Source organism: Triturus cristatus, chromosome 6 (genome assembly GCF_964204655.1).
Source record: "Triturus cristatus chromosome 6, aTriCri1.1, whole genome shotgun sequence".
NCBI lineage: Eukaryota > Metazoa > Chordata > Amphibia > Caudata > Salamandridae > Triturus > Triturus cristatus.
This window is the reverse complement of record NC_140589.1, coordinates 1,074,560,377-1,074,584,060: the sequence shown is the minus strand read 5'-3', so window position 1 is coordinate 1,074,584,060 and position 23,684 is coordinate 1,074,560,377. Positions and strand designations below refer to the sequence as shown.

Below are 23,684 nucleotides of genomic sequence, written 5' to 3'. Positions count from 1 at the left end.
GAACTGATTGACTACTATCAGTGAGATGAGAAAGGGACTGTATGTATATGTTGACCTAGTTGGTCCACAGTTCTGTGAGTTGTCAACAAGTGTAGACTCTGTGATATTTACAAAGATTGTGACATTCTTTTAATAATGTGCAGGAACAATACCATCAGAAGTATCTTGTGGGAAACAAAACTTTGGAAACCCCATTTTGTACAGAATTCTCCCATGATTAAAGGGTGAAATTATTTCCCAAAATCTTGTTAGGACCTAAACACCTGCAGGTGAGGTTTTGGTAAGCTGACAGGCTTTAAATACTCAACAGAGTGCAAGGATTTTGAGACGTGAAAAACTTTGTAAGCGTACTATAAGTTCTGCATAAACAATAACAAAAAAATAGGTTTAGAGAGGTCGGTCCGTGACCCATACACATAATGACTAGGTATTTCACAAACATTACTGATGTTACCATAAACTGAAATGTGTTCTACTTTAAGACAAAAAAGAGTGAAAAATAGTTTTGTAGTAATACCTGGCTGATTTCTTATTCCAGTTTGTGCCTCTACTCTATGTTTGGAGGTTTGCCACTTGTTTCTTATGAATGCTGTAACAATAAAAAAAAATATATAAACATGACTTAAACCATTCATTTAAAAATTGCTGCAGTTTTACATTGGATAAACAGATCAATATAGTTTAAAGAGCAGAGTTAACAATTCCCATGTAATATCTTCATAATGTTACGAAGTCAGTAGAGGCGGACCAAGGACCAGATGTACAAATGTATTTACTATTTGCAACCCCTGCGATTCAGTATATGGTAGAGTTTGCAACCTGTAAATGTGTTTTTCTAATGTACTAAACCCATTTAGTGATTCAGTAACATGTTACTGAATTGCTAATTGGGTTTAGGAAACCATACCGAATCGGTATTTGGAAGGGGTGTGTTTGATGTGTCTTTTCCAAATAATGATTTCTTAAAGTATGTATCAATGTTTTGCCATCAAAATCCAGTCACAAAACATTAATATTTTAATGAGTACTGAAAGATAGTGCTAACCTATTAGCAAATGGGAAGGTGGCCCTTTCCATTTATGAATCGTCAAAAAAAACATTTTTCAAGAGTGGGAGTGGGATTCTTAAAAAAGGTTTCAAGACTGTTCTTTTATTCTAAAGTAGCTATTTACCTGGCTTCGGACCAGATAGTACATAATCTCTGCGTTTTAACCAGCAGCTGGCAAAATAGGACATAATCTCTGCTGTTTAGCCTCCCACAAGCTAAATAGTAGGATTTTATTATTTGACCAGAGGCTGAATAATTAGTGTTCAGTAGGTCTTTATATAGCAGACAGGAATAAATGAGGGACTCCAGGCAACGGTAGGGTGGTGAGCAAAACACACAATATGATGGACGGAATGTTGCACATTGGCAGAACATTCACCCCCAGTCACAGATCTAGGTTTAATCCATCGTTATTTTGCTCACCACGCCACCCGAGTTCAGACATGGCCATATGCAAATCAGTCCTGACCCTGTGCCTCATAGGAACAGTCCAGCCCGAACTGCCAAGCCATGTCTTCCCTGGACTGGAATCAAGCATCCTAGGACCGGTTTCGGGGTTTCACCCCTCTTCAGCCATCTTCTAAAGGGGATGTAGCATGTGTAAAGCATTTGAAAGTAAGTGCCTGTATGAATGTACAATAGTTTGTACAAAGGTAAGTGCATGAATTGTGCTAAGCTGTTTACAGTAAAATCAATTTTGAATAAAAATATTTATGCTATTATAATATTATAATATTCAAATAAGAACTATAGGAACATCAAACTTCTGTTTTAGGAGCTTCAGGATATTGCAAACAGATATTTAGCTCGGCAGAGTGGAAGTATCTGACTTTCGTAAAAAATAATGAGTACGTTTTTAAAGCATGTTACATTAAAGCTCTATTCACTCCCAATAATATGTTGTTTCCTCCTTTTGATTATATTTGATGGCTGGGCTCTTTTTGGGCTTCTAATGGAAGGCATAGTGCCAGCTTTAGGCTTGTTTTTAAGGAGGATTATGTTTGCTTAGCATTTCAGAACAGGCAAAACAGACGCAGTGGACAAGCAGCAGTAAACAGGGAATGCAGAGAGATAGGTGGTATCTGGGCCACAGAGGGAGGGACACATACAGTAAGGAAATGTGCTGGTGGCACATTGCTTTCGGAGTCTTGCAGAAGGTAAATTGAGTGAGACACTAAAGTAAGGTAAGATATTGTATATAAATAAATCAATTACAATAAATAAGGCATAAAGAAAATAATAAAACCATAATTAAAACTGAACAAACTCTGTTCAGACTAAGGCGATAAATGTTAAGATTTTAGCCCAGCTCTTTTGATCAGATTGTATTTTAAATCTAGAAATTAAATTAATTTAGATTTTTTTTTAAACTTCAGTTTGTAAAGGAAAAAAGTTCTTATTGCTTCTTTATTCGTATGGACATACACAGCATTAAAAGAGTCTGCAAGTATTTCCTACATATGTGTAATAATTTGGGGGCAGAGACAAATTATATGCTCCAGCATTTCTGCCTTATAACTAACCACATGGTCTACAGCCCAACCGCACAGCACATTCGGTTTTCCAAGAACCTTCAAACTATAGTAATGGGATATAAAAAAAAGTCTAAATCTTATATATTTCTTTTTTGTTTGTGGTTTTAAAGCAGAGGTCAAATATTGTTGAAGTCCGGACAAGTAAGTATCAAACAATAACTTAGCATGTTTATAGTTCAACAGGGCATGTACATCACTGATCCAATTGCGATCCCTTAAGGTATTCCTTTTTCATTTTTTCTGACCTGAAGAGCTCATCGAGATCAGCAGATCCAAAGCTGGAAGATTGTAGACATTTATACAGTTAGTAATTTTGCTTACATTTAAGTCCAAACGCCCAATTTATTTTTGTTTTAATTCAGGAAAAATAAAACCCTTTGAAGACCCAGTTGGGGTATTCATAGAGGCACAGAGGTAATTGAGGACTTCACAAATGTGGCACATAAGAAGCAAGATTAGGTTGAACTCCAGTTTTATGTAGTTTGTTGACCCTAGTTTGAATATACTTCGAATATGATGAATGTATATTTTATTTAGGTCAGCTATTGTACCAGAGTTCATTGCTTGCAATGCAAATAAAAAGGACGGGATAGTTTGGCATAAGGAGCTATAATTGAGTGAAACACAGTAATGGGCGTCTGTGGAATGGGGAAGTAAAACCAGGAGACAGGTAAGTAATGCATTAGGGTAAGTCACTGCAGGAGCTCATTCAGCTGCCCGCCGAATAAAGACACCTTTTCGTACAATTCACCGAGGAGAGTATGTTTCAGGCATGGATGCTTATTGGTCCTATATCATAAATGGCCTCTTCAGCAACACTGACATTTTCTTCTCCAGCACAATTAAATGGTAGTTTCAATTTTGAACATGATAAGCAGGTTTTTGAAAGGGCAATGTCCTGTCTCTACTGAGCCCTCATTTGGTCCTTGACAGTACAGTCTCAACAAAAGAAATGTGGCAGCCAAAAGAGACCGTCTTGGAGACTTTGCCTGATTAAAATCAGAGTGGAGTAGGGCTGGGGAAGGAGGGAATAGAACCAGTAGTAGAATAAGGCCAGGAGGGGAACACCAGGAGGGCTTGGATAACCAGAGCCATGAGGGCCAGGTCAAAAAGAGGGAGGCCCAGGGAGACCTAATTGACATGACCGTTGTTACCAATGCTAAAGGGGACCAGGACAAATAGACAAGGAAGAACAGGAAAAGAAAAAACAGGACTAGAAAAACAATGACTACAGGTACCAGGACCAGGAGAAGGATTAGGAGAGCCAGGAGGATGTGTGACAGGGGAACTGGACACGCTGGACAAGGGCCCGAAGGAATAGAACAAACAGTTGGCCCTGGATCATAATGATGAGGAGGGCCTGAGCACACCAAACAGGATAAGAGGGATGAGAACTGCCAGGGACCGGAGTGGCAGACCCAGTTAGACAGACCAAGAGGACCAGGAGACCAATGGAAAGGAGGAGCCAAGACAGGAGGGCCAATACCACAGTGATCAGATCAAAGAGTACCAAAGGGCCAGGAGTGAATGGATCAGATCTGGAAGGCCATGAACAGAAAGGACCAGGGCTAGGACCTAGAGACCCTAGATTAGAATGACCAGGAGGGATATAAAGGACCAAGAGGTCCAGGCCCAGTGGGACAAGGATCAGAAGGTCCATGAGGGCCAGATACATGGGCATCCTAAGCCAGGGTGCTGGGACTACATGAACCAGGGCGACACTCAACATGGAAACTAGGAAAACCTGTGGCAGATAAATGAGCAAGACTAGACCCAGGATGAATATTACTAAGCTGACCCTGATATATAGGGAAATGGGCATAGGGACAAGACCAATGTGGTACAGGTAAACTAGGAGGACTATTAGGTTCAGCATGTGCTATGAGGACCCAGGGACTAGGAGGGCTGGAGAAACAGAGGCCATTGAGGTCAGCACCAGAAGACCTGATACATGAGGACCAGACACAGGCCTACCAGAACTAAGACCAGTGGTACATGGACCAAGGAAATGGGAGCAGATGGATTAGGAGCAGGCACACCAAAGAACTAGATAAACCAGGGGAGCAAGACCAGGAGGACTGATAGAAGGGCTAGGGGAAGGAGTTTGTGGGAATGATGACCAGACAGTCCAGGACTAGGAAGTAAAGGGTTAGGAAGACGTATGGTGAGTATGAACCAGAGGTCATCAGTACATCAGAGTTAGGAAAGACCAGGATAGACTTTGGTGGACTAGGGCCAGGAGAATCAGAACCAGATTGAAAATGACTATGAATATTAGGACCTGGAGGACAATGACTAGTAGGACCCAGAAATCAGGATTGGGACTTAGAAGACCAGGGGGATCAGTACCAAAGACATCTGGAAGAACAGGGCCAAAAGGACTAGGTGAACTAATAGCATCATGACCAGGAGGACTGGAAACACAACTAAGAGGGCCATGAAGATCAGGACCTAGGGGACCAGGCCCAAATTACCATGTGGGGCGCAGCATTCATTATAGGTAGAATGACCAAGATGAGGAGGATCAGATGTAAGAAGGCCAACGGGAATTAGGAAGACCAAGGGAATTGGACAGTGGTGCCCAGGAGGACAAGGATCAAAATGACCAGGGTCAGGAAGAACTGAAAAAGGAAAACTGGGATCAAGAGAATCAAGATCAATGGCTGCAGTAGAAGTAGGACTATGTGGACAGTGAACAGATACTGGGGAACTAGGACACCTGAAACCAGGAGTACAAAGACTAAGAGGACCAGGCACAAAATGCCAGATGGACCAGGACCTGGGGTACTAGGGCTATGATCTTAAGGGTGGCGAGAGTGAGGTCAAGTTAACCAGTACCAAGGGGACCAGAAAGGAATAGGTCCACATGGGCCAATAAGGGAGGAACCAAGAAGGGCCAGGGTGGCCAAAAGCAAGGTTTATGATAACAGGCATAATAGGACAAGAAGGACCAGAATGAGCAGAACTAAATAGACCAAAACTGGTGGACCAGGTCCAGGGGAACTAGGCCCAGGAGAACACAAACTGTAAGGACCAGAAGCAAGAGAATCAGGGCCAATAGGCACAGAATCTTGAGAAGGGCAAAGAATGTGAAAAACAAGAATAGCACAACCTTGGCCAGGAGGGTATCTGAAGAGAGAACCAGGTACACAGGCAACCAGAACCATAAAGAAATGTTCTAAGAGGGCCAGAAAACAAAGTGCTAGGTGGACCAGGAAGAGCAGGGCTAAGAGGATCAGGGCATTGAGTACTAAGACCATGAGGAACAGGGTAAGGAGGAAAAGGATGACCACGGCCTGGGGGTCTAGCCCAAAGGGCTAGGAACAGGATAGCTAAGAAAATGACTGTAGAGATGGCCAGGATCAGGTGGGCACAGAAAGAAGGGCCATGATCAACTTTGATAGAAACATGAGGGCAAAGAGCAAGAGAACCAGGGCCAGGAGAATCAGGACCAGATCTAGGACATGGATGTACAGCAGGGCCAGGGCCAAAATACAGAGGCTCAGAAAGTAGCAAAGTGAACCAGAACCAAGAGAACACAGACTATGGTGTGCAGTTGCCGAAGGACCATGAGGACAAGGCACAGGTCCAGGAGAACCAGAATTATCAAAACCAGGAAAAGCAAGAGCTAAGAGTCTAAAACATAGGAAGTTGAGGGAAGAAGAGGCCACATAGAGCGAGGGGATCCATCAGGGCCAGGAACTGGTGTACTAGGAATTGGATGAGAAGGGTGGGAGGAATCGAAAGGACCAGGTTAAGTAGAGGAGGGGCTAGAGGATCTGAAAAGAAGGGGAAGAGCTAGGAGAAGGTGCCTATAAGGACAAGGATGGCCAAGCACATCAGACCCAAGAGGATTAGGAAATCAAAGACCCAAAAAGGAGAACCAGAAACAAAAGGATGAAGTGTAATGGGCACAAAACCAGGAAGTCAACATGGACTATGAGGAAGAGGAATAGGAATACTGTTGTTAGGCAAACCAGACTGAGAGTGAGGAAAACTAGAAGAACAGGACCTGGAGAATCAGGAGGCAATGGCCAGAAACCTGAGCTGACAGGACAAGAGAGTAGAGGACCAGTGCAAAGAGGGCCAGAGGAAGGAAGGCCAGGATGACAGGAGCCATGGTGACCAAGCTGCATTGGCTAAGAACAGGATGACCTGAACAAGGAGGATCAGGACTCAGGGGCTTATTTACAAGCCCCTTGTGCCACCGTTGCATCACTTTTAATATGGGAAAAGATGACGTACCGGCAGCGCAAGGAGCTTGTAAATAAGCCCCTAAGTGTACAAGTTAGTGCAGAAGGGGATGACAAGGAACAGGAAGACCAGGGCCAGGAGTATCATGACATGTCGGGGGAGGCCCAGAAGAAAGAACTAGTCGAATCAAGAACTGTTGGGCGAGGGCCTTTAATACAAGGGACCAGATGGGGAGGATTGGGTAGACTGGTAGGATCAGACTAAGCAGTACCAGGAACATTGCAAGGAGGACCAGAGCTGTCACAACCAAAGAGACCACAACCTAAAGTGCAAAGTGGAGCAGGAAGATCAGGAACCGGGGTATCAGGACCAGGCTGGTGAGAATCAGAGAGAACAGGACAGTCAGAGCCACAAGGACCAACAGCTTTAGACCAGGTCCAAAATAACAAGGTTAAGAGGAGCTAATAAGGAGGTCCATGACCCATGGGCGCAATACCAGGTGGACCATGGGGACAAGGACCAGGGCAAGGAGAATCAATATGAGCCATAAGGGAAAGACCTATGATAACCAAGACAACAGGGAGGACTCTGGCTGAGATTAGCAGTACCAGTACCAGGAGGGCTAGGAAGGGCTCATACAATGATGGGCCACGGCAAGCAGGGTCACGAAAGACTTGAACAAGGAGCGCCACATTAAGGAAGCTAGGACCAAGGTGACCAGAACTAGTTGGGCCCGTCACCAGGTAAAGCCCTTTTCTTTTTGCCAGGCTGCAGGTCAAATGGTACATAATGTTTGCTATTTATCTAGCAGATGGATAAATAGTAACCTTTCTTTGCTATTTGCAATGCCACTGGCCGGACAGTACATAATTCCAGCAATTTAGCCTGCACCCGGCTAAACATTGAAACTTTTTTGCTATTTTCTAGGTCACCAACCAAATAGGGGATAAATATGCTATTCAACCAGCAGCCAGGTAAATAATTGCTATTTCCACTGCTACTAGCCAAATCGTACATCATTTCTGCTGTTTTGCCAGCTGCCTGGTAATGATTGAAGTTTTTCTGTTTGCTTGACCACTGACCATACAGTGCAACATGTCTGTTAATTAACCACAGACCAGATAAATAGTAACGTTTCTTTGCTAGCTGCATATATGCCAGCCAAATAGTACATAACCTCTATTTTTTAGTCAGTGGCTGGCTAAATAGTAAAGCTTCCTTGTTATTTACACAGCTGATGGCCAAACAGTGCAAAATCTCTACTTTTTTAGCCATCAGCTGGGTAAATAGTGAAGATTTTCTGCTATATCAATGGCTGCTAGTCAAACAGTGCCGAATCTGTACTATTTAGACATTGGCCGGGTAGATAGTGAAGTTTCTCTGCAGTTTCCAAGGCCTCCAGCCAAATAGTAAATCATTTCTACTATTTATCCAGCAGCCAAATAGTAGAGGCCCAATGCGTCAGTTTGTAGAGGCCTGCGTCCCATTATATATATGCCAGGTATAAACTATGCAGGGTTGGCGTTCCCACATTAAAAGTCACGTAGAACTGAGAGTAAAATTTACACTCTATGAATTGAATGTATAAAAATCGCTACACTTCCTATAGCCAAGCATAAGGATTGATGCAGGGCTTTTTACATGGGATTCGCTTCTGTGTTCTGACGCATTGCTGGAGTTGAGTCAGACTTACGACCAACTCCAGCAATGCGTTACTTTAGCACCAAAAGATGCGTCAGAATTTCTGATGCATCCGTGAATCCTTGTGCCATGGAGCACTGTATTGTAAATACAGCACATCCATTACATTGTTAGGGCATTTGCCGCAGGCACAAGAAAAATGATGCATTGATGCAGATGCTTCAATTCTTGTAAATATGCCCCTATATTCCAGGCTCCCAGGAATGGCAGGCTAGTTTTTGTCATTGCTACCATACTTAAAGGAGTGGGGTTTGTTGGATTTTTCGTTGTTCGGCAGGGCTTGGCGTACTTTATCTTCTAATACCGATAGATACAAGTCGCAGGTGATATCTTTCCAATGCTAAGGGTCATCAGGATATGACCAAGGGAAATGTCATCTAGGTAGATAGCCTGGAACATTGTGACTGCAAAGGACAGGACACTGAAAAGTTCTGTTGAGTGATGCTCTAGACTGCCTCAGTAAAGGGCTAATCCTACCAAACCAAAATGTCTCAATTCACAACGATCCTTCATCAATGCAAAAAGCTATTTTTCAAGCACAGAAAAATTAAGCTTTGAATCTGATAAAAAACTAGATAACCTACAGGATGTTTCTTTCCATCATCTTCCTGTTTTGTAACAGAACTGTTCCCCTGATCTTTCAAAGGTATCTTTTTTCCACAGTGAACCTCCTTGAAATCTCTGGATGATGCAGGATGAGTGCCTGAACAAACATCTGTTTTTAATGTAGTGAAAGCTCTTCCAGCAGGATCATTCCAGCAAAAAGCCTTCTTCAAATTCTCTTTAAATGAGAATAATGTGACCAATAATCTCTGCAAAAATATTTGATAAATTGATGACAACAATTTGTAAATCCATGGGAACCTTGAGTGTCTTTAACACTTGTAGGAGAAGGCCAACCCAAATTAACAGATACCTTTTTCAGATCCATAGAGGTGCCAGAGACATTTAATCTAAGCCCAAGATCTTCAAGTTCTTCTCTTTCAAAATCACTCTTCTCTGGTTTACAATCTAAATTATGTTACTGGAGTTGGACAGCACCAGACCTGTAAAGTCTGTCAGTGTGGCCAGAGGTTGTAGCTCCCAAATTCACATTAACATTTGGGTTTCCCCATGTGAGTCATCATGCCCACGATAAATAAAGAGTAAATGCCTGTGTAGAGCAGTGCGTGGCTGCATGTTTACCCACCTCTTGTGCCCGCCTTGTACTTGGTACCAGGGTTGGCCTTCTGGCCTGGCCACTGCACAACAATGTGGCAAGGAGGATACGCACCCTGAGCCACTTACCACCCCACCCCACCATCTAACAGCCGTGTTTACTGCCTGGAGTTCCTCTGGTGGTCCAAGCCAAGACTCTGAGCTGTTTGCTAGTAAAAGCGAGCCAGACTTCATAACTCATTGAGTTAACCTGCTCCTAAGCCTAGAATTTTCCCTGCACTTGAACACCACCATGCCAGCCACGTTCTCCCTAGCATGTCTACACCTAACTGTTCTAACTGCATCTAGACCCCTCCGCCACTGGTGCCATTCAGTCATTTGGCATGCTGTCCACTCCATCCCATCCTCAGTGGCAGATGAAAAATATTGGTCACAAGGATGAAAAACAAGAGCAACAAAGAGATACATGCATCTTCATCAGGTGGGCAAGGAGGTAAACAATATGTTTTTTTCTTGCCCAGACATTGGCATAGAAAATGACTATATAAATGCGCCGATAGCACTAAACTTGCAATTCAGCACGCAGGCAAACGCAGACTATGAGCACTTTGTTCTGCACCTGGGACACCTCGAGCAAATCCATAGAAGAGTTTTACATTTGCCTACGAGGTCTAGTGGGTACATGCAAATTCATTAATTCAATGAAGAACTATGAGCCCAAATGCGTCAAGGGTGTTACTCATCCAACCTCAGAAAGGAATTTTCAAAACTGCTATTAGCATCTTGGACGTGCTCATGAAATGGCAGATGCAAGAGCTGCCTTTATCAAATAAGCACTAACGTCCAAACCGATCAAGACTGAACTTTGTGAGCCCAGTGGAGAAGCTCATGTCATCCCCAGGAAACCACAAAGCAGAAAACAAGGTAAGGCATGCAGCTATTGTGGCAATGTACTGGACAGAGGATACCACTGCCCAGTAAAAAGCAAGACATGCTCTGCCTTGGACAGAGCAGCAAATCACTTTGCAAGATTATCCCGGTCAACAACCCTAGCAAAACCAAATTCAGAAAAAACACCAAGAAAAGTCAAGCCAGAGTAAGACACCTAAATATCAGCAATAGTAGTTTAACGCTGTCAGAAGACTCTGATGAAACCATGTCATCTGACCTAAAACACGTCCACCTGATCTCAGCAGAGAAAAACACCATCTGCTGACCCGACAGACCTCAAGAACTACAGGCCCATCTCTCCGCTTCCCTTCCTAGCCAAAGTCATAAAGAAGGCCATCAACACCCAACTCACAGAATTCATCAATACAAACCACACCCTGGACCCCTCCCAATCTGGCTTTAGGTGCAACAACAGCACTCCTCACTGCAACTGACAACATCAACACTTTCCTCCACCGAGGCAAAACCTCAACCCTCATCCTCCTGGACCTTTCTGCCACCTTCGACACATATCTCACCACACTCTCTACACAAGACTCCATGGCGCTGGCATCCATAGCAAAGCGCTAGAGTGGATCCACTCCTTCCTCACCGGTTGAACCCAGAGAATCAGGCTCCCACCATTCTCCTCAAATCCTACAGAGATAAGCTGTCGAGTCCCCCAGGGCTCTTCCCTGAGCCTCACCCTCTTCAACATCTACATGGTGCCGCTCACAGCCATCGTCAGAAACCACGGACTCAACACAGTCTCCTACGCCGACGACACCCAGCTGATTCTCTCCCTCGCCGACAAACATACAGCCGCTAAGAGCAACTTCCACGATGTGATGAGAGTGGTAGCCGCCTGGATGAAGGAGAGCTGCCTCAAACTCAACTCTGACAAAACCAAAGTCCTCATCCTGGGCTCCACTCCCTCTGCTTGACACAACTCCTGGTGGCCAGCAGCACTCGGAACCCCCCCCACTCACCCACCACACACGCAACCTTGGAATCATCCTTGACTCTTTGCTCTCTATGAACCACCATATCAATGCCGCATTGTACTCCTGCTTTCACATGCTGCACCTACTCTGAAATATTTTCAATGGATCCCCACCGAGTCCAAGAGAACTGTCACCCAGGGACTTGTCAGCTGCAAGCTCAACTATGGCAACACACTCTAAGCTGGCTTGACCCAAAAACTCCACAAAAAATTGCCGCGCATCCAGAACACCTCTGCAAGACTTATCCTGTGCATTCCCTGCCAAAATCACATCTCTGGTCACCTGAGAGAAAGCCGCTGGCTCCTGTTCAACAAAAGAATCACCTTCATGCTCCTCACGCATGCCTACAAAGCCCTGCACAACACTGAACCCGAATACCACAACCACCACCTCGCCTTCTACACACTGAGTAGACACCTTGGCTCCACCCATCAGGCCCTGGAACTATCCCATGGATTTGCAAGACATCAGCTGGACTACCTCACTATGAAGACCTGGAACTCCCGATCTCTACACCTCAGGAAATCACCATCACTGCCTCAATTCAGGAAGGACCTCAAGACCTGGCTCTTAGTCTGAACCGTAGAACTACACCCCCAGCCCTGTGAGACCCGTTTGGGTGAGTAGTTGCACTCCATAAGAACCCTGATTGATTGATTGATGTCATCCGAGCACAAACACATTCATCTGATCTCAGCAATCAACAGCTCCTTAGGCTATCCGAAGAGGTCACAAACCTTGTATGAGCTGTATACTCACTGACATCCAATAACTACGGTATGTGTCATGTCATACACTGACCTCAAGAAGTTACATTCTACACCTGCCTCGCAACCAACTGCTACCAGATTCTAGAACTAAGGTAGCTCAACCCTGATTGACCTAGCTGATTTCTTCACCAACAAAGTGGCATGGCAAGGGAAGTCCATCTTAGCATGTCTCTTTTTTTACCAAAAACAAGGCCACCACTCTGATTAGCTGCTGCACATATGAATCCCTAAAACTTATTGCCTTTGTGTTCAGGGTACAACAATAGTGCACGACTCTCATGTTAGTAAAATTTGCAGATGTATTTCATGGCATTGGCTATCTTAAAGGAAACGCAGTAAAACTTCACATCTATTCCAGGATCCAACCAATAGCTCTCTGCCACCATATGTTTCTATTTGAGGTACACACACACTTTGAGCAGGAATAAAAAAAACTAGAAGTGGCAGGTATCATAGAAAACCTTGATGTTCATACACCATGGGACTACCCCATCGTTGCCAGAAAGCCAAAGAAATCCGGTGTCGACCGTATCTGTGTCAACATGCAGGTGCCAAATAGAGCCATTAAAAGGAAACACCACCTGACACCTACCAGTGCTAACATCATTAATGAAATAAACAGAACTAATTGGTTTTCAAAAACAGGCTTGAGATCTGGCTGTTGCCAGATTAAGCTCAGAAATGAATCAAACTACATAACAATATTTTCAAAGCACATTGGGCTACTGTGCTATCGCAGGCTGAACTTTGGTATTTCCAGCACTACAGAAGTGTTTCAGAATTGCATCAAAAAGATGCTGCCTGGCCTGCATAGAGTATCAACGATGACATTCTAGTTCAAGTCATTGCTTCCTCCATTGAAGAACATCTTCACTGCCTCAGCATGCTGCTCAAGATAATTAGACACAGAGGCTTGATTCTACATTGGAAGATGTGTGTTTCTCACTATCAACATTGTGCTCCTTGGGTACTGAATCTCTGAAGAAGGCATCTCCCTACACCCCAAAAAAGTCCAGGCTGTGCAGATGAGGTGCCCTCCGACCAATATGTCCAAAGTGAGGCACTTCCTGAGCATGGTCACCTACTGTAGTAGGTTCATACAAAAACATATGGCGTCTACTAAACCATCAGGGGACCTAGTCAAAGTAAACATACCATCACTTATAAGTCACCCCTAGGGTAGGTCCTACACAGCCCAGAGGGCGGGGTGCAATGTATTTAAAAAGTTGGACATGCACTTTTAAATTTTACATGTCATGGTAGCAAAAAACTCATACATTCTTCTTCCGGCCCCTCCCCGCACTGTGTGTAAACGCACGAGCGCAGCGTGGGAACCTTAAACCCGCCACCTTTCTAAGCACCTTTGTCACGGGTGCCTGCCCCTCGCGTTGGTCTCTCTGCGAAGGGCGTAGTACACAACTGAGACACGCCCCACCTCCCGTACCTTTTTACTCATACATTCATTTTTCACTACTGCAAGGCCTACCTCTCTTATAGGATAATATAGGATTTCCTTATGACATTTAATAAGTGATAATGTTCAATAAGGAGTAAGTAGGAATGTTGAGTTTGGTATCTAAAGAATTGTAATTTAAAACCCTCTTTAATGGTAAAGTTGGATTTGAAGTCAGAACTCTGAAAATGCCACATGTAGAAAGTTAGAAAATAAATAATGGAGCATGCACTCCTTCCCTTTCATATGACTCCATGCTGCAAAAACAAATGTGTAAGTGCGTGCGATCAGTGTCCGTGGATCGCCCCAAACCACAGTCAATACAAATGTATTCCAAAAGAGTACTCCTCTCACGCTCTACACTGTTGCACTGCGCAAAGTGGGAATCATTCCCGCCAAAATATTCAATTAATCCAAGTATTCCAATGTAAACTCTTATGACCGTAGCCTTTTTGTTGTCCGGTATTACATCCATTCACTGTTTATCTTCATCACAACGGAGACAGTATGATTGAATCTGCAATCTTTATTGAACTCTTCCGATACCAACTGCTCGTCACTCCAGGCTTTTTACAATGGTACGTACAGATCAATCATGGGTTGAAGTTGACACACTGTGTAAATATCCAATGCATTTCGAGCCCTCTTGGCTCTTCGTCAGAGATTACTAGAACAAATACAATAAACAGCTCAGCTACGCATTTCAGTGTAAGCAATATTAAATGTTAAAGGGCACAACATCAATTGTGAAAGCACATAACCACCTCCGTGTACCAAACCCTAGTCAAACGTAATTCAAATGCTACTAAATTCTACCCCTGCACATCCCCTACACCAAACAAATCTATGCTTACCCTAAAAATGCTGTGAAAATAAACGAAACCTCATGATGAACATTCCACAAAAGACCCATTGCCCCACTCGTTATCCTCCCTTATCCTAAAACCCCTTCACTTTCCAATTCGCATCCCCTCCATCTCCATATCCCTAATTTTTACCTTTTGTGAAAAACGTTCACAGTGAGCACTCTGGTCTCCTCGTGCTGTTCACTATGAATAAACTACTTCCTACCTCTTCCTGGCCATTAGTTCAAATTATCAGCTGCACTCACTCACGCTCTTAAATCTTGGCGCTGCATGCTACCAAGCCAGCACCACGTAAATGTTTTCCCCAGCACATGCATTCAATTTCCTCCGCTATTCTGCCGAGAGACTCTCACTCCCATAATGCACCACTCTCCCTCACACTGAAGGACCCACTGCCCTTCTCCACTGAATTTTTTGCATATAGCTGTGTCAATCTGTGAATCAAACCTGACAGTTTAGTTTGCATCCAAACTCTCTCTTCTCTCTTTCACTCTATTTTAATCTCTCTCTCTCTCTCTCTCTCTCTCTCTCTCTCACACACACTCTCTCTTTCTCTCTCTCTGGTTCTACTTTTGCTTATTCAAAATGTTTGGAGGAATGTAGTGTCTGTCAGTATGAACTGGAGTTGTAATCCCCCACACCACTGACACACTTGGGGGCAGCACTTTTATGCCGACAAAGCGCCGCTTGTGTGACTCTCTAGAGGCACAGTGTGCCGGACCATTTTTACAAAACCACGCAAAGCCACCCTGCGTGGCTTTTTATTGCTATGTAAATATGGAGTAAGGCAATGCGTTGAAGGGGAGTTCTATTGGAGGTGCTGTAGGTATTCCCACACAACACCCATGGTTTTTGACAACAACCCAGATTTACAAAATTGCATAAATCTGGGGCAGTGCCAAAACTAAGGTCTTCCCAAAGCAGGCGTAACAAATGTTTACATTTCTCCTAATTTTAACCTCTTTCCACGTGTGCTTTATTGCATTATTTGTCAATTGGAGTTTGCTGTGGTTAGACCTTGTTGCTTTGCCCTGTATGCCTTTCTGTTTTGGCATAGAAGAAGGTCTTTCTCAGATTCTGATGAGTAGCCTGGTGCTGTGGCACCAACTCAGCCACCTCAGCCTGCCAAAGAGTTTTTGGTATGACAATTTGTTTGACATGAGGCCAGGCATCAAAAATATCTCTGCAAAGTATGTCATCTGAAAACTTTGCAAGAAGGTGTTTAGCCAGCGAGTAGAAATAAACAGTACAGCATGAGCACTACAGGCAGTTGGAGACACCTCAGATCTATGCATCTACAGAGGCTTGCTGGGGAAGAGTTAGGTCATGCGTTTTTCCTATTCTATGTGTGCTTCATCTGCACCAGCTGACAGCTGTGCATTGTAGAGTATGGTGGTGCACTGGCCTCTGCATCAAGACTTTTCTCTTGTATAAGAGGTGCCTACACTTCAGTGTGGACAAGAAATAATCTGTCTACTGAGATCGGGAGTTTTGTATGACATATCTTAATTCAACCCCCTTGTAATACATGAAATAATGGGGCTTTGTACCATGTCATATTTGTTACTAAATTTTAGTATGTGCGGTTTTATATGTCACTAACTTTTTTATATATTTAAAATTTTATCTGTATAAAATGCTTTGGAAACTTTTTAACTGTATATAACTATATAGCATACTTTTATGATTTTTAATTAATCGAATAAAGTGTTTTTGACTACTGAGATCGGGAAACATCTTTTACATGCCATGCGATAAATTACATGCCATTACAAAGCGGTCGTTACAACGACCACGTTGTTACATCGCAAACCATTACAACGCAATTCGTTACAACGATTTGTTGTTGCACAGACTGGAGTTGGAATTGTAAATTATGCTATTCCAACATCCAGTGCCCCCTACAGCAAGTCGTTGTAAGGATTTGGGTTGTAATGGTATGCGATGTAACAATGAGGTCGTTATAACGACGTGTTGTAATGGAATGCGATGTATTGCATGCATTGTAACAAGCCATATTCACTGAGACCTCACTATTGCATGACAAGTCACCATAGTTGAATATTGAAATAAATGGTTTGTCCATTACCAAATATCTGTAGAATAAAATAAGTGCATAGTACTGGGTAAAAACACTTCTGCAATCCTTGAAGATGGAACTTCCAGTTTCTTACAACATAACAATGCTGTAAAAATAGTTCAATCTGTAACAACGATTAAGCAAACAAGTCAGTAGTAACTTTAAACATTTATAGTTCAAGAAAACAAATTAAGTCTTACAAAACTACAACTACATTAACAAACTATATCAATATCTGTAAAGCAAATAAAACAAACAACTGAACTAATTTATAATGTTTTCATGTGACTCTGAAAAGCTGCCACCAACAACTCCAACCTTTTTTACTTCTTTTGCCTACTGTATTTTGAGTAGGGTTGACCTTCTTCCCTTGCTCTCTTTCAGTCACTTTAGTCTGCCAAAGAATCTTTAGTTTGGCAATTTTGTTTATATCGGGCTAGGTGGCAAAATAGTCTCAACAGAGCTTCTCATCTCCAAACTTTGTAAAAATGTCTATAGTTTTTTTAAAGAGTTCACAAAGCATAGCTCAATTAGAGTTAGCTCGTGATGCTGTCTTGGAGAACTCTTCAGGTGCTTCCACTTCCTTTCAACCTGAAAACACTGTGCCTGCTCAGGTAGTCACTGCTGACCAATAGAATACTCCTGCTTATCTTAACAAGGCTCTTATTTTATGCTTATATAAGCAGATGATTATTTAGTCAGAGACAAATAGAGCTAGACAGATTGCATGTAGCTGTGTCTGGACTGGGATGGCGAAGTGAGCTAAAAAATTATGATGGTTTCAATCCAGATCTGTGACTGTTGGTGAGTGTCTTAAACGTTTCAGCGCTCCGTCCATCGTCTCGTTTGTGCTTTGTTCGCCTTAAGTTGCCAGGATATGCCCAGACGTTGGTCCTTGCTCACTTTGCCACTGATTCCAGCGAGTCTGGCTGATGAGGGGTGTTAACCGGAAACCGGTCCCAGGGTGCCTGTTTCAGGTCCAAAGAGGACATGGCTTGGCAGATCAGTCTGGACTGTTCTCATGAGGCACAGGGACAAGACTGATTTGCATACAGCTGTGTCTGAGCTGGGGTGGTGAAGTGAGCTAAAGAATGATGATGGATTCAACCCACATCTGTGAACGGGGGTGAGTGTTTGAAACATTTCAGCGCGCCATCCATCATCTCCCTGTGTTTGCTTTGTTCGCCCAAAGTTGGCAGGGTATGCCCAGACGTGGGTCCCTTGCTCACTTTGCCACTCGATTCCAGCGAGACTAGCTGATGAGGGGTGTTACCCCAAACCGGTCCCAGGATGCTTGTTTATGGTTATGGGAAGACATGGCTTAGCAGTTCGGTCTGGACTGTTCCCATTAGGCACAGGGTAAAGACTGATTTGCATATAGCTCTGTCTGAACTGGGGTGGGGGAGTTAGCTAAAGAAGGATGATGGATTCAAACCAAATCTGTGACTGGGGGTCAGTGTCTGAAATGTTTCAGCGCTCCATCCATTATCTCCTTGTGTTTGATTTGTTCGCCCTAAGTTGGCAGGTGATGCCAAGATGTGTGTCCCTTGCTCACTTTGGCACTGGATTCAAGTAAGCCTGGCTTATGAGGGGTGTTACACTGAATCCGGTCCCAGGATTCTTGTTTCTGTCCAGGGAAGAGATGGCTTGGCAGTTCGGTCTGGACTGTTCCCACACACAGGGTCAAGGCAGATTTGCATATAGCTGTGTCTGAACTGGGGTGGCGAAGTGAGCTAAAGAATAATGATGGATTCAACCCAGATCTGTGACTGGGGGCGAGTGGCAGAAATGTTTCAGCTCTCCATCCATCATCTCCTTGTGTTTGCTTTGTTCACCCTAAGTTGGCAGGGTATGCCCAGACGTGGGTCCCTTCCTCACTTTGCCACTGGATTCAAGCAAGAAGGGCTGGTGAGGGGTGTTATCCAGAAACCTGTCACAGGATGGCTATTTCCGGTCCAGGAAAGACATGGCTTGGCAGTTCAGTCAGGACTGTTCCTATGAGGCACAGGATCAAGACATATCTTGCATATAGCTGTGTCTGAACTGGGGTGGCGTAGTGACTAAAGAATGATGATAGATTCAACCCAAATCTCTGACTGGGAGTGAGTAGCTCAAACATTTCAGCGCTCCGTCCATCATCTCCTTGTGTTTACTTTAATCGCCCTAAGTTGGCAGGGTATGCCCAGACGAAGGTCCATTCCTCACTTTGCCACTGCATTCAAGTGAGCCTGGCTGATGAGGAGTGTTACCCCGAAACCGGTCCCAGGATGCTTGTTTCCAGTCCAGGCAAGACATGGCTTGTGCAGTTCCGTCTGGACTGTTCCCATGAGACACCGGGTCTAGACTGATTTGCATATAGCTGTGTGTGAACTGGGATGGTGAAGTGACCTAAAGAATGATGATGGATTCAACCTAGATCTGTGACTGGGGGTGAGTGTCTTAAACGTTTCAGCGCTCCGTCCATCATCTCCTTGTGTTTCGCCCTAAGTTGGCAGGGTATGCCCAGACGTGAGCCCCTTGCTCACTTTGCCACTGGATTCAAACGAGCCTGGCTGATGAGGGGTGTTAACCCATAACTAGCCCCAGGATGCTGGTTTCCTGTCAAGGGAAGAGATGGCTTGGCAGTTAGGTATGGAATGTTCCCATGAGGCACTGGGTCAAGACTGATTTGCCTATAGCTGTGTTGAACTGGGATGGCAAATTGAGCTAAAGAATGATGATGGATTCAACCCAGATCTTTGAATGGGGGTAAGTGTCTGAAACTTTTCAATTCTCCGCCCGTCATCTCCTTGTGTCTGCTTTGTTCGCCCTAAGTAGGAAGGGTATTCCCAGACATGGCTCCCTTGCTCACTTTGCCACTGGATTCAAGCGAGTGTGGCTGATGAGGGGGTGTTACCCCGAAACCGGTCCCAGAGGTTTCTTGTTTCTGGTCCAGGGAAGACATGGCTTGGCAGTTCCGTCTGGACTGTCCCTATGAGGCACAGGGTCAAAATTGATTTGCAGATAGCTGTGTCAAAACTGGGATGGCGAAGTGAGCTAAAGAAGGATGATAGATTCAACCCAGATCTGTAACTGGGGGTGAGTGTCTGAAACGTTTTAGCACTCCGTCCATCATTTCCTTGTGTTTGCTTTGTTCGCCCTAAGTTGGCAGTTTATGCCCAGATGTGTGTCCCTTGCTCACTTTGCCACTGTATTTAATTGAGCCTGGCTGATGAAGGGTGTTATCCCAAAACCTGTACCAGGATGATTGTTTCTGGTCCAGGGAACACATCACTTGTCAGTATGGTGTGAACTGTTCCCATGAGGTACAGGGTCAAGACTGATTTGCATAGAGTTTTGTATGTACTGGGTTGGTGAAGTGAGCTAAAGAATGATGATGGATTCAACCCAGCTCTGTGACTGGGGGTGAGTGCGAGTGTATGAAACATTTCTGCGCTCCTTCCATAATCTCCTTGTGTTTGCTTTGATCGCCCTAAGTTGGCAGGGTATGCCCAGACGTGTGTCCCTTGCTCACTTTGACACTAGATTGAAGCAAGTCTGGCTGATGAAGGGGGTTAGCCTGAAGGCGGTCCTAGGATGCTTGTTTCCAGTCCAGGAAAGACATGGCTTGCCAGCTAGGTCTGGACTGTTAACATGAGGCACAGGGTCAAGACTGATTTGTGTATAGCTATATCTGAAATGAAGTAGCAAAGTGAGCTAAAGAATGCTGATGGATTCAACCCAGATCTGTAACTGGGGTTGAGTGTCTGAAATATTTTAGCTCTCCGTCCATCATCTCCGTGTGTTTGCTTTGTTTTTCCTAACTTGGCAAGATATGCACAGACGTGGGCTCCTTGCTCACTGTGACACTAGATTGAAGCGAGCCTGGCTGTTGAAGGGTGTTAGCCTGAAGGCGGTCTAGGATGCTTGTTTCCGGTCCAGGGAAGACATGGCTTGCCAGTTAGGTCTGGATTGTTCCCTTGCGGCACAGGGTCAAGACTGATTTGCATATAGCCGTGTCTCAACTGGGGTGGCAAAGTGAGATAAAGAATGATGATGGATTCAACCCAGATCTGTGACTAGGGTGAGTGTCTGAAACTTTTAGCACTCCATCCATCATCTCCTTGTGTTTTCTTTGTTTGCCCTAACTTGGCAAGGTATGCCCAGATGTGTGTCCCTTGCTCACTTTGACAATAGATTCAAGGGAGCCTGGCTGATGAGGGGTGTTAATACGAAACCGGTCCCAGGATGCTTGTTTCTGGTCCAAGGAAGACATGGCTTGGCAGTTTGGTGTGAACTGTTCCCATGAGGCACAGAGTCAAGACTGGATAGAATGTAGCTTTGTCTGAACTGGGGTGGTGAAGTGAGCTAAAGAATGATGATGTATTCAGCACAGATCACTGACTGGAGGTAAGTGTCTGAAAGGTTTCAGCGCTCAGTCCATCATCTCCTTGTGTTTGCTTTGTTCGCCATAGGTTGGCAGGGTATGCCCAGACGTGGGTCGCTTGCTCACTTTCCCATTGGATTCAAGCGAGCCTGGCTGATGAGGGGTGTTACCCCGAAGCCGGTCCTAGGATGCTTGTTTCAGGTCCAGATAAGACATGGCTTGCCAGTTGCATCTGGACTGTTCCCATGAGGCAAAGAGTTAAAACTGATTTTCATATAGCTGCGTCTGAACTGGAGTCGCGAAGTGAGCTAAAGAATGATGATGGATTCAACCCAGAACTGTGACTTGGGGTGAGTGTCTGAAACGTTTCAGCGCTCCATCCATCATCTCCTTCTGTTTGCTTTGATCAATTGGAAGCAGGCAGTAACCAGGTACAAAGTATAAAAGGAGGCCCAAAATGCATTCCAAACATTCACAATGACTGTGCTCTGTGCTCTAGTGAGAAGGATTCAGATTCTTTGAACCTAACAGAGGTGAAGAAGGAGGAGCAGAGAGAGGATTTTCAGATAGAGATTGATTCTATTTGAGCAACAGATGAGAAGGTGTATGCAAGGGATTGATTTAGCAAAGATAGATTTCTTGTTTTAATTAGTGAATTTGGCCCTGTAATATACAGGCCTATGCAACACAGTGGATCAATCCCCACCCAGATTCAGGTTTTCTATAGCTAACACATTTTAGTATCTGAAAGTTACAAAAGCACAGTTGTTATTGAAGAAGGGATATCCCAGAGTGCCTTTTGTAAGCTTTTTAGGAATTTTCATGATGCAACATTAGCAAGAATCCATTCTGATATTGCATTTCTATGTACCCCTACTAATTTGAAATTTATAAAAATCCAATTTTGTGGTATAGCTCATTCTTCTCAGGTGATTGATACCTATGATCTAAAACGTTTATCGTCTGGAATAGGGTACGTGAATCAAAATAAAAAGTCTCACGACTCCTTAAACATACAAGTGGTCTGCAACGCCACATGCCTGATCACAGGCCAAGTTCCTCAATAGCTAGGGAGCATTCATGACTCTTACACCTTTAGACACTGTGGACTATATAAGGAGCTAGCAAGAGGAGAACTTGGAAGCAGAGGGGTGTTAGGTAAATGTTACTTTTATGTAACCCTTGTTCGAAATTATGTGTATTTTTAATATATTATGCATAAGCATTTTACATTTCAGATAACACTTCATATGCATTATGACAATCGATAAGGACTCCATAATTTAACACTAACACCTACACAAATGAGAAACAATGCTGCACACAAACAGACAAGAAGTATTGTAGAGTGGACATTTGGCTTAATGAAAGGCAGATTCAGATTTCTGCCTAAAAGTAGGGGTGACCTAAATATGATACAGCAATGTGCTTTAAACCATAGCCACCTATGACATTGTACAAACTTTAGTCATCTGAAAGAGACTTCCAAAGGAAAATGTAATGGATTAATCGGATGAAGATGATGTTGAAAATCCTCCCCAAATATCACCCCAGTTCATGATGGCTCAACTGCTGCAGAGAGATGTGAGCACAGGGATGATGTGACTAACAACTACTTTTACGTTATATATCACATAAATAAAAACAAAGAATGAGCAACCAGAACATACAGATAATTAAACAAATGATTTTCTCTTTATTCACAGATTCAATTGACGATGAAAAACAGTGTAATTATTAATCAGGATTCTGAAATAAATCTTTTGTTAAAAAATAATTAAATGTTTTCTTAAACTTCAACAAATAAAGCAAAGTATGTGTATTTCTAATTGTGCCTTTGTTATCCTGTAGTTGGTACTTCCTTGTCTTTCCCCACCGAGGCTTCTAGTGCGCCTTGATACTGTAGGCTCACCAACAACTATACTGCTCACACTTCCCTCCTCAGTTTCTATTACTGACCCTACAGCCCTAAATCCTGCATTTGCAGTTTACATTTTTTTTTTTAATTTTTATTGAGCAGAGGAGAGCAGGATAAATAACAGTTTTTAAACATTTTTACAGTTACTTTCTAATACATGTATGAATCTGAAACACCACATCGTGACATACCAATCTGTAAACGAGAATATAGCCAAAAAAAAAAAAAAGCAACCCCACCTAAAGTAGCGTCATGCTTTCTTAAAGTACAAGCCATAAAAATAACCTAAAACAAAGTGTAGGGCTACTAAAGTGCAGTGTGCGACACTAAGGGACTTTCTACAACACTTCAATTTTATATTGATAGCAATTTATCTAATGGCCTCCATTCCACAGTAAGAAAAGCATCTGCTTTTCCACCCCCCTCATTCCCGCCATATTTTAAACTATTTCCTCAAGTCAACAATAAATTGTGCAAAAATACAAATTTTCTTAAAGTGCAATATGCTAGAGTGCTAAGTGCTAAAGTGCTATACCATTACCATACTAAAATTCTATATAGCTTGATACTGTATGCATCACTATTAGACTTTCAACACAACTTCAAATTTATATTGCTAGAAATTTATCTAATGGCCTCCAATCCACCGTAGGAAAAGCAT

General features: G+C 43.5%; 1 protein-coding gene across 1 annotated transcript in view; it reads right to left on the bottom strand.

Moving 5' to 3' along the window:
• The window catches only part of VIT (vitrin), a 1,751,009-nt gene that overhangs the window by 659,084 nt on the left and 1,068,241 nt on the right, over positions 1-23,684 (bottom strand). The window contains exon 13 of the mRNA XM_085611942.1: positions 518-589. Coding sequence (XP_085468068.1) covers positions 518-589 — 72 coding nt within the window. The remainder of the gene's footprint in view (positions 1-517; positions 590-23,684) is intronic.